At 48.8% G+C, this 15,125-nt stretch overlaps 1 protein-coding gene across 2 annotated transcripts; it reads right to left on the reverse strand.

The window, feature by feature from the left end:
• On the reverse strand, nt 1–13,987 carry Il10ra (interleukin 10 receptor subunit alpha). Of its 2 annotated transcripts, XM_051197295.1 has the most exons (8): nt 13,869–13,987; nt 11,955–12,075; nt 11,266–11,450; nt 10,300–10,466; nt 9,163–9,313; nt 6,133–6,251; nt 2,644–2,676; nt 1–2,507 (listed from the first exon to the last, which is right to left on the reverse strand). In XM_051197295.1, the coding sequence occupies exons 1-8, from the start codon at nt 13,933–13,935 to the stop codon at nt 1,623–1,625; spliced, it is 1,728 nt and encodes a 575-aa protein (XP_051053252.1). In that variant the 5' UTR covers nt 13,936–13,987; the 3' UTR covers nt 1–1,622. The 2 variants fall into 2 exon arrangements, with proteins under 2 accessions (XP_051053252.1, XP_051053253.1); XM_051197296.1 differs by lacking the exon at nt 2,644–2,676.
• Nucleotides 13,988–15,125: the final 1,138 nt, after the last annotated feature.

Raw genomic sequence — 15,125 nt, forward strand, 5'->3', positions numbered from 1 at the left:
TTGCTTTCGCAAAATACCTATTTATTGGAATGAAAACACACACCACTCACTCGCCATTCAGGGCACATCTGTGTCATCTTCTTGTCGGGACTCCACACTCCTAGGGATTGGGCATGTCGGGAACTTTTCAAATTTTACAGACAGACAGGAAAACTGAGGCTGAAAGAGGAAATGTGACTTGCCCAGGGTCACACAGCTAGAAACAGTGCAGTCAAAACTAGACCTCCTGAGAGACCCCGAGGCCTGCGCCTGTGCTATGCTGCCTCTTCAATAAATAAGTGAGCAAAATAAATAAATAAAGGTTTCAAGACAACCCCAAGAGGTCCTCCCAACTTCAGAAGGAGCTCCGGTACTAGACTGGCATCATGACCTTCTTGGCAGGGTGGCAAGCTCATGGCTGCCTCTCCTGGGTCACACAGTCTATGTTTGGAAAGCGTCAAAGAAACTCTCAGGGTATAGGCACTGTGAGGGGATAAGCAGCCCTGTCGTTTCTCCCAGCATCCTTATTTGGGGGCTGCAAACTGCCTTTGCTTGAAGACAGGTCTCAAATGCAGCATAGAGAAGCAGGGACCAGCCCTGAGCCCCAGTGACTACCAGCTATCTTGACACAAGGCCCTAGGCTCCTGCAAGTTATCTGAGACATTGGCATGAGGCTGATGGGTTCCACAGTCTACTTCCTTCCAGCCCAGAGGCTAGCAAGACCAAAAATATCACCTCCAGGGCCAACTTGGCTAACACCCAGCATGAGGGACTTCCTAACAATTCATTCTTTATTTTAGTCCCCTGAAGAAGCTGCTGGTCCAAGGTCACACAGATGAACACAGAAATACCAGCTAGGCACCCTGTTCTCTTTGTGGTTGGAAATTAGCAGCAAATGCAGATATATAAGCCTTAAGGGTGGGCCAGCATCTATGCCCAAAGGCTACCTAAAGGGTAATGTGCTAACACAGACATTATAATTTGTTTGGCCGGTCAGCACAATGGTGAGCAGCAAGGAACAATGGCTTGGGCACTGCAGATAACCCAGGGGGACACAGATGTGTTTGTCAAAAAGAGGGAGATGTCTGCAGATGGATAGTGGAGGTACCCCACATGAGATACAGATTCTGTATCTCAGTCTCTTTTGCCTCATGGTTTTGAATTAGCTGGCTGGTCATTCAGAGTGGCATGTATCTCAAGATCTCCCAGTGACAAGCACCCTGTCCAGTGCCTCTCTACATGACAACATTAAACCTGGCTCTTGCTCCTCCTTTCTCTCGTGGGCCCTCTCTGTACCCTGCAGGAAGTTAGCCACTCCCACTCTTCCACAGATTTCCAGGCTGTTCTGACTTCAACCTGGGTTTCCTCCCAAACACAGGTCCTTCTAGTCCAGGACCCAGCCCTGAGGAGTGAGGAGATCTCCTCTGCTGTAGTCTGCAGGGCCTCTCTCAGCAGAACCAGACACAACCTCCAGTGCACCTGACACTTGCCCAGCAAGATGGCCTTTTCCTGCCCTCTGGGGCCTGGCCAGCTGACCACTGCGGATCTGCAGAAAAGGCCCACACATTTCTTTGACTCCTGGGCCCTCCTGGTGCAGGCAGGAGAGCAGGCATGACTGGAATACAAACAACCCTTAGCCTATGTCATTCTTCCACCTTCAGGCTGGAGATTAGTGGTAGGGTGGCCAGGTTAGAGTCAAAGCTAGCCAGGAGGTCACCAGGGGCAGCCCCATAGTCCAGAGGGGCAAGTTCATGGGTCAAATTCCAGCTCTCTGCATTTAGGTCTTCACTGCTAACCATACCCAGGAATGGCCATTCTCCAGCCAGCTGACTCCATTGTCTACTTGGGGTCCCTGCTGGTGCTGGGGTCATCCCTTGGGACTCCTGTTTTAAATAACCTTTGGCCAGAGCTGGTGGAGGCCAAGTTAACTTGGCCTGCAGGCACACCTCCAGTGTAGGGACAAATCCATCTGTCAAAGGAGTCTCTTTGTCCAAGGGTCCTGCTGGGTCGGCTGCATCTTCCTTCCATCTGGTCTGTTTCTGGTAGCCCTGGGATGTCACTATGACATGATCTTTCTCCTCAGGGACTCCAGGTTCTAGGAGATGACCATGGCCCAAGGCAGAGCCACTCTGTGTGTTCTCAGGCTGCCCTGAAGAGCTCTGGACTAAGTTAATGTCACTGTCATCCTGGCCAAAGGGCTGCTTCCAGGTGGAATGTAAGCTGGGTTCCTGCAGGCAGATCCCACTGTCTGTGTTGTCCCCACAGCTGTTCTGTAGCTCTGGAGGCTCTTCCTTTCCCAGAGACGCTTGACTCTGGGGGTGCAAGCCTCGGAGGAGAAACTGGGACTCTTCAGTCTGTAGTGACGACTTGGCACTGCCAAAGCCACTGTCAGTGCTGCCATGCAGGTGTGAGTCTCTCAGCTCTGGTGACACCTTCCGGAAGGCCTCCAAGTCCAGGGTGTGAACACTGTTGACAGTCTCTGGGCAGACAGGGTTGATGGGGAAGAAGTTGTGGGGCTTCTCAAAGACCTGGGAGGAGAGGCAGGGTGAGTGTGGTGATGACTGGCACGGTCAACAGGACTGTATTGAGAACCACCACGTGGTTCCATAAAGTCTGTCTGTAAGGGTGTTTTGTGAAAGGTTAAACTGAGCTTGGAAGACTTACCTTGAATACGACACTATCCCGTGGGCTGTAGTCCTGGGATGAATAAAGAGGAGAACGTGAGCTGAACACCAGCTTTCACCTCTTTGCTCCCTGACTGTAGGGACGCAACCAGCTGCTGCATGCTCTTTCCCTCCCATGGTAGCCTTGCACCCTCAAACCATGAACCAAAACAAACCCTTCCTTCCTCAAGTTGCTTTTGCCAGGCACAGGCTTTTGTCACAGCAATGAAACTAATACAGTGAGAGAGCCATGTCCGCCTGAAAGGACCCTCCTCGGATGCCAGGTGAGGCACTGTGGGGGGAGGTGTAGAGCGGGTGAAGAGCCCGGTGACCCCCCAGCTCCATCCTGGCATTAGAATTTTCTCCCAAGGGTACTTCATGGTTTGGCCCAGGCAGGTACATAGGCAACTGGTGTTCTTGGGTCCAGATCCCATGGGGTCTCGCTGAGACTGGAGAAAGCTCTCAGGTGCTCCACTCATGAAGCTCTGTGACTCGGATGAGGCTTGAAAAGCCAGGCCCATACCGAAGTGTATTTCAAACTATTTTGACAATGGCCCCAAGTAAGAAATAGATGCCAAGTAAGTACCTGTGTGCACTTAGCATCATGGAAGTCACTGAAGCTAGTCACAGGGCATAAGTATCTATAGGCCACAGTGTGTTCTCATTGTGGGGAAGTCACTTAATACTTTTCAGCTTGTTCCTCTGCTCTATCCATAGTGGTGTCTTTGCTGTCCAGAACATGGCAAGAGCAGCCCTGTTATAGGACCTTTGCATGTGCTGACCACTCTTCTAGGAATATTCTTAGCACCCCATATGTCTGTACCCTCCTCCTTGTTGAGCTCAGACAACAACTCTTCTGAGAGACTTTGCAAGCACCCAGGCCAAATCAGTGGTGCAGCCACATTCTCCTTGTTTCCTTCCTTACTTCTTCCTAAACTTCCTATATGTGCTGGCTGGTCTTACATCAACTTGCCTGACTAACTAGAATTATCTGAAAGGAGGGAACCTTAATTGAGAAAATGCCTCCACAAGATCAGGGTGTAAGTTATTTATTTTCTTCATTAGTTACTCATGTGGGAGGGCCCAGTCCATTGTGGGTGGTACCATCCCTGGGCTGGTGGTCCTGAGTTCTATAAGAAAGCAGGCTGAGCAAGCCGTGGGGGCAACCCAGCAAGCTGTGTTTCTCCATGGCCTCCGCATCAGCTCCTGCCTCCAGGATCCTGCCCTGTTTGAGTCCTATCCTGACTTCCTTTGATGATGAACAGCAATATGCAAGTATAGGCCAAATGAAGCTTTCCTTCTCAACTTGCTTTTTGGTCATGGCATTTCTCTGCAGCAACAGAAACTCTACTTAATACACTACAATATCAACTCTAGAAGCAGTAACCATCCAGTCTTACTCCTCACTCTAAGAGCCTAAGCTGAACTGGAACTAATGAGGTTTGTTGACAGACTGACCGAATGACTGACTCTGCTAGACCCCTGCCCTCATCTTCTTTGCACTTAATGACTTCATTGCAATTCTTCCTCCCGTTGTGTTCCTATTACTGTGTTCCTATTACTATGGCCAACTAGGTCCACAGTGGCCACAGAGATTAGTGGTGGAGGATGTATCTTTTAGCAGCTTGCCACTGAGCCAATATCCTTTCCTAAGCTTTAGTTTCTCATCCATCGATGAGATTAATGGCATCATGTGCCTTCTCATGGTGAAGCATGCACAGAGCTTGAACCATTCAGGTTATATAGAAGACTGCTCCACAAATATATGCTGAATGGAATTGGACTCCTTGGCAACTATATAGGAGTATCATTACCCCTATGATCTAGAGAGACATAGCTCAGAGGTGTTAGATGATATGCTTGGAGTCACCAGCAACAAGGGACAAACCTGGAGTTATACCCAGCTATCTGGATTTGAGATTCCCCAGCTTGCTTAATAGAACTGACTTCAGTGACCTGCTGGATGCTCAGTTCAAATCAGCAGATGGTTCAGAGTATATTCAGGAATGTGCCAGGACTCTCTCACACAAGTTAAGTTACCCCCACAGACAGGAGCAGCTGTTAAGTGGAACTGGGCTGTTTGAACCCTAGGAGAAAAGCTCTGAAGGAAAGAGCAAAGCTGTGACTCACAGGCTCAGAAGGAATCCACAAGCAGCTGCCTGTCAGTTCTGGGCATTCGGTAATCTCTAATCTCTGCCTATTTCATGGTTTTACATTAAAGTTAGCCTTCCACACCTGCCTGGCACTGGCTGGCATCACATCCCGGGAACCCCTCGAGGCCACATTAGTCAGTTTCCTCCCTGACAGCACTTGCCACCAGGGAGTATGCTCTGTATCTAGCTCAAACACAACTTCACTCATTCCTGAGCCCCTCTAGGCACAGGGCTGCCCTCTCCCACTTCCTGGACCATGCTCTCCACAGAGCCAGGCTCAGTAGTATGGTTTATTCATCCCTGGGCCACCAGCACCCAGGCTCCTGGCCCTGCACAGAGTATGAGCTCAAGCGCCCGTGGAACAGGCTGAGAAACATATGTCTGGGGAGCTGAATCTCCCAGAAGCACAGAGGAAGACAATGAGGACAAACTTCAGCTATATAGGAAGAACTAGTAAATCCTTGAGAACTGTTAAGGGCTGGCTCCCCCATCTCTTCCTTATAGTTGTTTTTACCAGTTGTCATTGAGCTGAGAACACACTCTTGTCTAGACAAGGACCCTCATTAGGCTAGGCCACCCCATCCTTACACACACACATTTTTCTCTCCTCTCTCTCTCCTTTTCTTTCCCTTCCTTTCCCCCTCTCTCCTTTCTCCCCCACCCCGTGTGTGTGTGTGTGTGTGTGTGTGTGTGTGTGTGTGTGATTATCTTTTCTAGCAACTCCAGGACTCCTCTATAGTCCACACCCATCTATCAATATATATATATATATATATATATATATATATATTTATATATTTATATATATATTCCAGGATCTGGATGCTATGGCTAGCCACTTCTGACATAGCCTGAGACCAAGCCAGGGGACAAGTAGAATACTACTCAATCATGTAGGATGGCTTCTGGAGGTGCTTCCATCTGAGAGGGGAAAGAGGTCTTGGCTTCCTCTCAAGCTCTTTCCTCTCTGGGTCAGCTCTCCACTCTGTTCCCTCCCCTCTGGTCTAGCCCTTCTTTCTGTCCCTCAGCAGCACCGGGATAGGATGATGCAAAACCTTCCCTACAACTCCTCCCAATGATGTGACCCTATGAATGCAGCAACCTATCTGTGCTCACTGGTAAAATGAGGAGAATAACCAAGACCAGTTCATGGATGCAGTGGTTGCTCCACAGGCCACTGTGTAGATGACAAAACCGTGCTGAGTGAGTGTACACGCAGTCTCTGGGCTACTCAGAGGCCCCGTTCTCCACACTGGGTTTAGTGTTTGCTTGACCTCCACAGTGCTGAATGAGGGTCCCCAGACCATGCAGGAACATAGGAAAGACAGAGCACTCACCAGGACTGCAGGCAACTTTCCCGGGCGCCGGATGTAGTGCTGGAGAGCCAGGCAGACCAGGGCTCCGCAGAGTATCAGGATAGAAGTGAAGAGAATGCTGAGGTTGGTCAAGGTGAAATCTGCAGACCCAGAAAGGTGTGTTTGTGGCGTATAAGGTAGAGTGCCCAGAAATCCTTGGCTATGACTAGAACATATTCAGTGAATGGCCCTTGATCATCCCCGTGGGCAATTGGTGGGTCACAGCCCTAGAGGTATCTAGGCTCCTAGAAAGGATTGTTTATTTGCCACCAGTCCCTTCAGTAACACACTGACACACTGGCCCTGCCGCTAGCCGATTACCACAATGGCCAATAAAGCACTGAGGCAGGATGAAACAGTAGGCAAGAGTGGAGACTGAGGCAGCTGTACCTGGATTCGAAATCCCAGCTGTACCTCTTAGTAGCTGTGGACTGTGGACAAAATAATGTATCCATCCGGGTCCCACTGTCCATGTATACAGGAGGGAAAGTTACAGTACCACCTCAAGATGGTTGTCAAACATCTCACTTGTGTTGCCTGACCCTAGCAGTTATCTTAGGAGGTCAATGCCAGCATCACCCCATTTTACATATTGAGATCCCGAGGCCCAGAGACACCAAGTCACTTGTCCACGGTCACATGGAAGCAACACAGCTGAGATTCAAACAAACCTTTTGCATACAAGGATGATGAAAATACCAGCAGCACTTAAAGTGGGGACATACTTTTGGTGACTTATTTAGTGGTGGGACTTTCATGGCAATGGGCTGCATTGAAATTTATTACAAATCCATGAGAGTCCCTTTCATGTTTGCTGGATGGGACACTCCCAGGGCATACACTGGGTATAGTGTGAACACTTAAATTAGCTGCCATGGCTTGGTAGTTATGGATCCCTCTGGGCAATCAGCAGATTGAAAGGTTCCCAAGGGTGAGACACAGCTTCTTCACTTGATAACCCATCCTGGGAAAGCGCCCTGGGCCCTGGCTGAGGGCCTAGCGCAGGTTTCTGCTGGCTGCAGTAGCAGTGTCAAGAAGCCAGCTCAGCATTGCTTCTTCTGGGATACTCAGGGCAGGGAGGAGCCCTTCCCACAAGGGCCCGGAGGAGAAATAGCCTGAGCAGGACCAAATAGGAACTAGCCCACTTGCCAGAGGGGAACTGGAGAGGTCCCTGGGAAGCCCAGCTGTGCTCAGGTGGAATGATCCTAGTGTCACCTCCTGGCAGGAATGAAGCTATTCTGAACAGACTCTTAAACACCCCCCCCCCTTTTTCTATCTGAGTATAGAAACAGCAGGCTTTCCCTAGGAGTCGCAATGTTGGGAGAAGGCTGAAGCCTGGTACCAGTCAAGGGGAGCTTATCTCCTGGAGATTTCACACAGGTCTGACAGCAGACCAATCAGAGAAACTGAGGCTGAGGTAATAGCGGCTAGCGCCATGATGGGTGGGGCCACACACCCTGACCTGACCTGTTTGGTTCTGCATGCCCCCCCACCCCAGTATTCTGTTTAAACTTAAACATCATGTTAATGTTCATGCCCTTAATCCTGGAAAATCAGCTTTCAGGATCACAAGTCCTGTTTGTTTCTCATGCCCATGTGGCCACACTGGATAAATTCCCTTTTTTTGCCTTCCACTCTGAATCTGATTAAACTACTGAGGATGAGTGGCTGATCTTGTTGAGTGCTGTTGGGCCAGGTACTGCTGGCACCTTTTGGATGCCAGCATACCCAGCAAGTTACTATGGTTGGAAAGAAAAGACTGAATAATTCCTCATAGCTGCTGAGGGGTTATGCTATTCTGGAGGGGTTTTTGTTTTGTTTGTTTGTTTGTTTTAATTATCCTACTTTGGTCGGGATCATCTGCTTCTTAATTTGGACCTTGGTTTGGATTCTTAAGAAAGTTTAGTTCCTTGGTAAATTTCTCCTGCATTGCTGAAACTTGGGCTTTGATTTCCTATCCATTAAGGGGTCTTTAAGAGCTGTGTGTGTGTGTGTGTGTGTGTGTGTGTGTGTGTGTGTGTGTGTAGTATGTAGGTGTTATGGTGATGTGTGTTTGTGTTATATGTGTACGTGTGTGGGATGCATGTACAGGCCCAAGGTCAACATTAAAGTCTGTCCTTTGACCATGCCTGTGCTCCATTTTCTTTCTTTTGGATGGGGGTGGGTCAGGGTCTCATTTTGTGACATTGCTAGCCTGGAACTCACTATGTAATCCAGGTTGTCCTCCTGGAATATACAGAGATTCACCTGCTTTTACCTTCTGAGGATTAAAGGTATGAGCTATAGTGCCTGGTTTTCCACCATATTTTTGGGGGGTTTTCACTAAACTGGGAACTCACTGATTTGGCTTGGCTGGTCAGTGAGACACCGTCTGCCTATTTCTGGACCCTCTCTTGAGGATGAGGGTTGGGGTTAGGGAAACACACACCACACCCTGCTTTTACATGGGTTTTGGCGATTTGAACTTATCTCCTCATGCTTGTGGGGTGGGTACTGTATGGACTGGGCCATTCTCTTATTTTCTTGAAGCCCTTTGGATTTGTGAATCATTGTTGGTGATTGCTGGTTAGTGACTGGCTTTGTGTTTGGGAGTTCTTTTGAAATGTTACAGTTCTGCTGAACTATTTTGGACTTCATGCCATTTGTACAAGTCTTAAATTATTTAGATAACAGAAGCTGTCAGGACTCGATTGAGCCATTGGGGTTCTCTTTTGAATGTGTATGTGCTCATGAGACAGAGAAACAAGCATGCTGGCATGTCATTGTGAATGGCATAACCATAAAGTATTAAGATTTTATCATCTGGTTATCTCCTATGATAATTACTTAAAAACAAAACAAAACAAACAATACCAGGATGATTCGAAGCAGCATGGGGCAACTTCTCCCATGGGTTGTGTGAAGAATAATGGCTCTATGCAGATCTGGGCCTAGAACGGGCCAGCAACCTGAGCATGGCTTCCTGTGTTCTGGACGGTCTAGCACCCTTTGTCTGCTGTCTGGGTCACTCACATTGCTCTGTGATACGCAAACACTGCTCCTCTGACCATTCTGCTCTGTTATTCCGGGTTTCCACTAAGGGATACACCTTGATACAAAACTCTCCCATTTCTCTGGGAACTTTGAGGGTGAAGTTCTCATGTTTCACTGTCATGGTTGTATTCTGAAATGGAAGCAAGAACAATAATAAACAATACTTTTATGCATGGTACACAGAAGCTGAGAGTGTGAGGGGCCTAGCTTTGATTTTCTGCTGCAGATGAGCCCAGGGCTTTGAGATGCTAGACAAGGAAGGGCTGTTGATAGCCAGCCCTGGGGGAGTGGGTGCTCTGGAGAATACTCTGCCGAGATTTTCAGTCATCTTTTACTAAGATAACAAATTCAATGATAGTCAGTGCAGCCGATCATCTCTGTAACTATCCAATATGATTTTGCTCTAATCTGTGTGTGTGTGTGTGTGTGTGTGCATGATGTGTATTGCATACATATATATGTGTGTATTTCTCTGTGTGTGAGTGTATGCCATAGCACATGTGTGGAAGACAGAGAACAATCAGCTATCAGTCTTTATCTTCCCCTTTGTTTGAGGCAAGGTCTCTTTGTTGCTTGCCACTGGGTACTCCAGCCTAGCTCATCTAAAGCTTCCTTGGAGCCTCCTGTTTCCAGCTTCGATCTTACTGCAGGAGCAATGGGTTACAAACGTATACTGCTGAGTCTAGCTTTATGTGGGTTGTGGGGATTTGAACTCAGATCCTCATGTTTGTACACAGAAAGCTCATTACCTACTCGGTCATCCCTCCAGCACACTGCTTTTATTTTAACAGAGCAAAGGGCTCCTTTTATAGAAGTGGAAGCTCTTCACAGAAAGAACTAGAAACAACTGAGGTAAGAGTATCTGATGGGTTCCAGACTGCAGGGCTTGGCTTCCAGTACATGTTGCAACTTTGTTTCCTTATCTACAAGCTGGAAGAAAATACTCCAGAGTAGCTGTAGCTTGCCTTGTGCATTGCTGGTGCTAGGTCTGAATATGTCAGTTCCCTCCTGCCTCCCCATAACCCTTTTCCCTGTGTGTGCCAAGCTCCCTAGTGCGACACGACAGTGATTCCAATCTAGGTAGCCCTGGCCTGGTGGCCTTGGGGAACCTCATACCTTTTCCTCCTGAAACTTTCGGATGGAAATCTTATATTTGCGGTAATTCTCGAAGATCTGTTCATACTCGTCACCTGCAGGGACTATCTTGGGTCTAGGGGGATGTATTGTCCCAAAGACGTAGCCATTGATCACCTCCAGTGTCACACTACCGACCGTCAGAATCACTGAGAGGGAGAGGGGCAAAGGCATGAAGCAGAGTTACAGGGATGGTATCCATAGTCTGACTCCCGGGTCAAACTTTACCCACTCTAAAACCTAAGCCTTGGGTTTCCAACTCTACCCCACATAAGAACTTCTAGGGAATTCATTACAGATGTTATGGGTTTTCTAGCACCTGGGGAATCTGAATTTCTCAGCCTGGGCCCTGAAAATACAAATTTTGAAGCAACTCCCTGGGATATGCTTTCTCCAGGCAGCTGAGGCCTAGCATATACGCTTGCATTTGGGAACCAGTGACCTTTCTAGTGTCACCTCCAGCTCTGAATCCTACAGAACGAGCCCACATTGTACCCAGACCCTGTGCAGGCCCCGTGTGAATAGAATCCCACCATGGCCAGGCTAACTCCCCAGGAATTGTCTGGATTATTTTTTCTTCACTACATTTTCTAGCTTCAAAGGCAAGATTTGGGAGATTCACCCCATGAGGGGCCAGGCCTCATTTGAATTCTATCTCTACCTGCTTAGGGTTCGGTGCCTCTCCCTAAACTCTACAAATTCGTAGCAATGGCTCTTGTGACACAGACATGCCAATCACCCTAAGACCTCTCTTATGGAGGATAAACAATGTCAGGTCCTTTTAAAATCTCAGGCAGCTTCAAATCTGTTCAGACAACCAGCTCCCTGGCCACGAAGCCTGGCAATGTGAAAAGCTGTGAGAAGAGAAAGAAAAGCCCTAGGCTGGAGCTCCTGACTGGAAGGGTCCCAGAAGGCCATGTTCTAGGTCTAGGAGAGGCAAAAAAGCACCTTCATCCACTGTGAAGCGGGTATCAGTGGTAGTCCAGTTGGAGTACTGGTTGTGGTCTACTGCCCGTACTCTGGCCCGGTAGCCACGACTGCGGTATAGATCCAGGGTAAACTTGGTGAGATCACAGGACAATGCCTGGGCCTTTCTACAGCTGTGAATGTCTTTCCAGATTGTGTTTCCATACCTGAGGAGATACCAGGGCAGGCACTGGAGAAGCAGCTTGTACCCAAACCTCTCTCCTTTAGGAGGGAAGGAAAAGGCCAGGGTAGAACATTCCCATAATGGCAGAGAAGGAACATCCCTCAGGGTCCTACTCCCAGGCAGCTATCATAAATCTCCCTCTTCCTTGGCCAAGGTCCCTGCTGACATCCATAGTCTAGAAGGCTCCTGGGTGGGACTCTAAGTAGCTCAAGTAGCTCATTACTTTACAAGAATGGTTAGTTAACCCACTCTGGAGCCTCCAGCTTCCTTCTAGTTACACTTGTGAATACTTTTCCAGAATTGTAGGAAGCCCTCAGAGCCAACAGCTGCCCACCTTACATTAGGGATCACAGCACACTGCTCAACTCATATGATGCTCAGGCAAGATCATATGTATCAAAAATATGGTCTCATTTCAATAGTAAAGCAGCCACCCCTCCCCCCTCATTCTGGCCCCCTTCTGTGCCCTGTGCCTTGCTTTCCTTACTTCTTCAATGCCACTTCGTAGTAGGTACTCTCGGACTGATCTGGGATAGCTTTCCAGTGGAGGATGTGTTGGAAAAATCTGGCTTCAAACCACACAGAAAGAGGGCTGGGCAGCTCTGTCCCTAGAGGGAAAAGAAGGTCAACACTGGAGAAAGCAAGCCACACCTGGGGAATGAGAAGAGAGTGGTGACAGTGGAAAGGGTTAAAATTCACACACTAGGTACTGTGTTCCTTCGTGATCACTGCAGCTCTGGGCTCTAGACACATGGAGAATTTATGAAAGCCTAGAGAGTCACATGGTCGCCCAAGGCCAGTGGAGTTAGTAAGGGGCACAGTGGGGACCTATATCCAGAATGTGTTTGATTCCAAAGCCAGTATCCTGTCCTTCTATCTTATGCTGTGTAGGATCAGAAACCTCCTGAGAGGCTGACAGGGGCAACTTGAGCCACAAACATTCCAGGAAGATGGCCAGGAGTGAGGAGTCTGTGTGTGAGCAGTGAGCTCTCAGATGAGCCAGTCCCTGGCTCTGCCCAGTCCCTGTCCTTATTCTAGTATCAACCCAAGACTAAGTTCTCATCCCAGCCCTGTCCCAAAGCCATGGACCCTGGCCTTTTCTGGATATACAGACAACCTGCTTGTTGACATCACTGTGCTTTCCAACACAGAAGACATCTTGGGATCTGGGCTTAGAGCTTTCCCCAAATCCCTGTTTTCTAGCTGATGCCTAGGTAAGTCTGGAAGTAGAGACAGAATGAATTAGTCAGTTGTGGTTCCAGACCTTCTCACAGAGGTCTTTAAGGCAAGACACTTAGTAGTGAACCATCTACATCCTCCCAATCCCTCAGCCCCAACACAACATTATCTAAAGAGCTCATTGCAGGAGCCTCAAACTAGCACTTTACCAGTATGACAACCCTGGGCAAACCTCTGTCTTTTTTGTAACAACACAATGAACATTCTTATTTGAATTCTGCTGATGAATTTTGCTGTTTGAATTCTGCAGTGTAAGAGTGTTCAAGGCCAATAGCCCTTGTTCCTCTCCAGCTTCTCGACTCCTTAAGATGTCTCCTGAAGGCAGCTCTCCACCCACTTCCCTTCTTCTCAAAACTATCAGCTCACCAGTCATGTTTCTTTTTGAGTGATTCCGTCATTCTCAGAAAATACACTTACTTGTCCCTGCCCCCTTGGCTCTCTTCCATGTACTGTTTGCATCTCAAGACTGTTTCAGTTGCAAAAGTCTGAGAGGATGAGTGGAAAACTCAGCCCATGTTTGTGGTGTTTGGGCCGGCTGCACACCCCCCAGTGAGGGTGCAGATCATATGACTGGATGTGTGGGTTTTACTTCGAATTTTGGAGTAACATAGAAGTGTCTTTGGTCCCCAGTCTTCGTGCCTCCATGCCACTTAGCTCCTCTAACTCTCCACCTTTTCATCTCTCCTGGGCTACTGGAACCTAACCTGAACTGAGGGTAGGTAAAATGGTAGAGATCGCAGTTGGCAGCCGGAGTGAGCTGAGGGCTTAAGACTGATGTATGTGTGTGTGTGGCGGGGGTGGGGTGGGGTGGGTAGTTAGGGGTGAGATGGTAGGGTTAGGGGAGAGAAGCCTAAGTAGTGCAGCAAGACCCATGAAGAGCCCCAGAAAAACAAAGGCTAAAGTTATGGTTTGCTGTGAGGTGGATGGGAACAAGGCTACAGCATGGGAACTATAGACCTGACACATCCTTCGATGGCCACTCCCCAACAGCCACGATTAATTTTAGCCTCCTCCACTTACACAACAGGTGAGCCCCGAGACCCAGTTTTGTCAGCTCGAAGGAGCAGGGGCTGGGAACCATGGAGGTCCGGACAGGGCCATCCAAGCCGATTCTCCGCGAAGTGTGACTTTAAAACAACAGAGCGAGCGCTGGGGAGCCTACCGTGTGCGCAGGAACCCTGACTCAGGCTGGCGAGCGCGGCAAGGAGCAGGAGCAAACGCGACAGCATCCTGGGCACACAGCGGCATCGTCCGTGTCCGCAGCCGGCCTTGTCACCACCGGCCAGGGCAGGGAGAATTGAAGACTGTCTCAGGGTTTGCCCGGACTGCAGGTTCGCCTCCTCAGGGCGGAGTTTATGGCCCCGCCTCATTCAGCGGACTTCGGAACTTCAGTACTCTAGGTCCAGGTCTCAGGATCGCCTCCTCAGGGCGGAGCTTATGGCCCTGCCCTCATTCCCCGGACTTTGGAACCCTCAGTACACTAGGTCTAGCCAAGGTGGATCGCATGAGGTTTTGGTTAAGGTGAAAGTGAAGCTGAGGCCTTCTGCTTGCTTGGCTCCCAACACCATCGGGGCAGCCTGGCACTCTCTCTCTCTCTCTCTCTCTCTCTCTCTCTCTCTCTCTCTCTCTCTCTCTCTCTCTCTCTCTGTGTGTGTGTGTGTGTGTGTGTGTGTGTGTGTGTGTGTGTACGCGCATGTGAGTGGTACCGGTGGCGAGGACCATTGGGTGGATGTAGAAGCTTGTTGAGAGTAAGCACATTTTATCTGTGGATGGGAGCAGAGCTGTAGAGGCCCACGAGGCCAGGAATTGCCTCACTATGTCAGGCCCAAAAGCACAGGTGTGCAAGGACACTTGTGTCAGTCCTGGTGTTAACCCTGGAACCTCCCTGCAGGACTCTCAGCTAAACTGACAGTCCCCTACCTGACTTGACTTCATACTTTTTGTAGGAGTCCACACCTGGTATCATCCAAGTGTCTCTTCAGTGGCCTTCCAGTTTTACCAAAGATGTTATTGTGTGAGAGACCAAGCTTTGCCTACCTCACTTATTGGCAGGTGGCACTGTTACTATGTGAGTGTGGTACTTGCATGATTTCAGAGTGAATCTCGACTGGATTTAATTGTGGTGTAACAGTGCCTGTAGGTCCATCTGCCAGGCACACATACATGCTGCCCCCAAAACCCTGTTGTTCTGGGAGGGCACAGAAGCTAAAGAAGGGCTGAAATCACTTCCCTCAGCGCCTACTGGTCACAGTGAAGACAATACTGTGTGTAGCAGGTATGCACAACCTTCAGTCTGCAAGTTGCATGATCTTCAGTGTAACTCCCAATCCTGCCTCACATAAAATTGGAAACTTACTTAAAACAGTACATGATATGAGATATTTGGTTAAGGTTTTTCTTTTCTTTTTTCTTTTCTGTT

The sequence above is a fragment of the Phodopus roborovskii genome, unplaced genomic scaffold (genome assembly GCF_943737965.1).
Source record: "Phodopus roborovskii unplaced genomic scaffold, PHOROB, whole genome shotgun sequence".
Taxonomy (NCBI): Eukaryota; Metazoa; Chordata; class Mammalia; order Rodentia; family Cricetidae; genus Phodopus; species Phodopus roborovskii.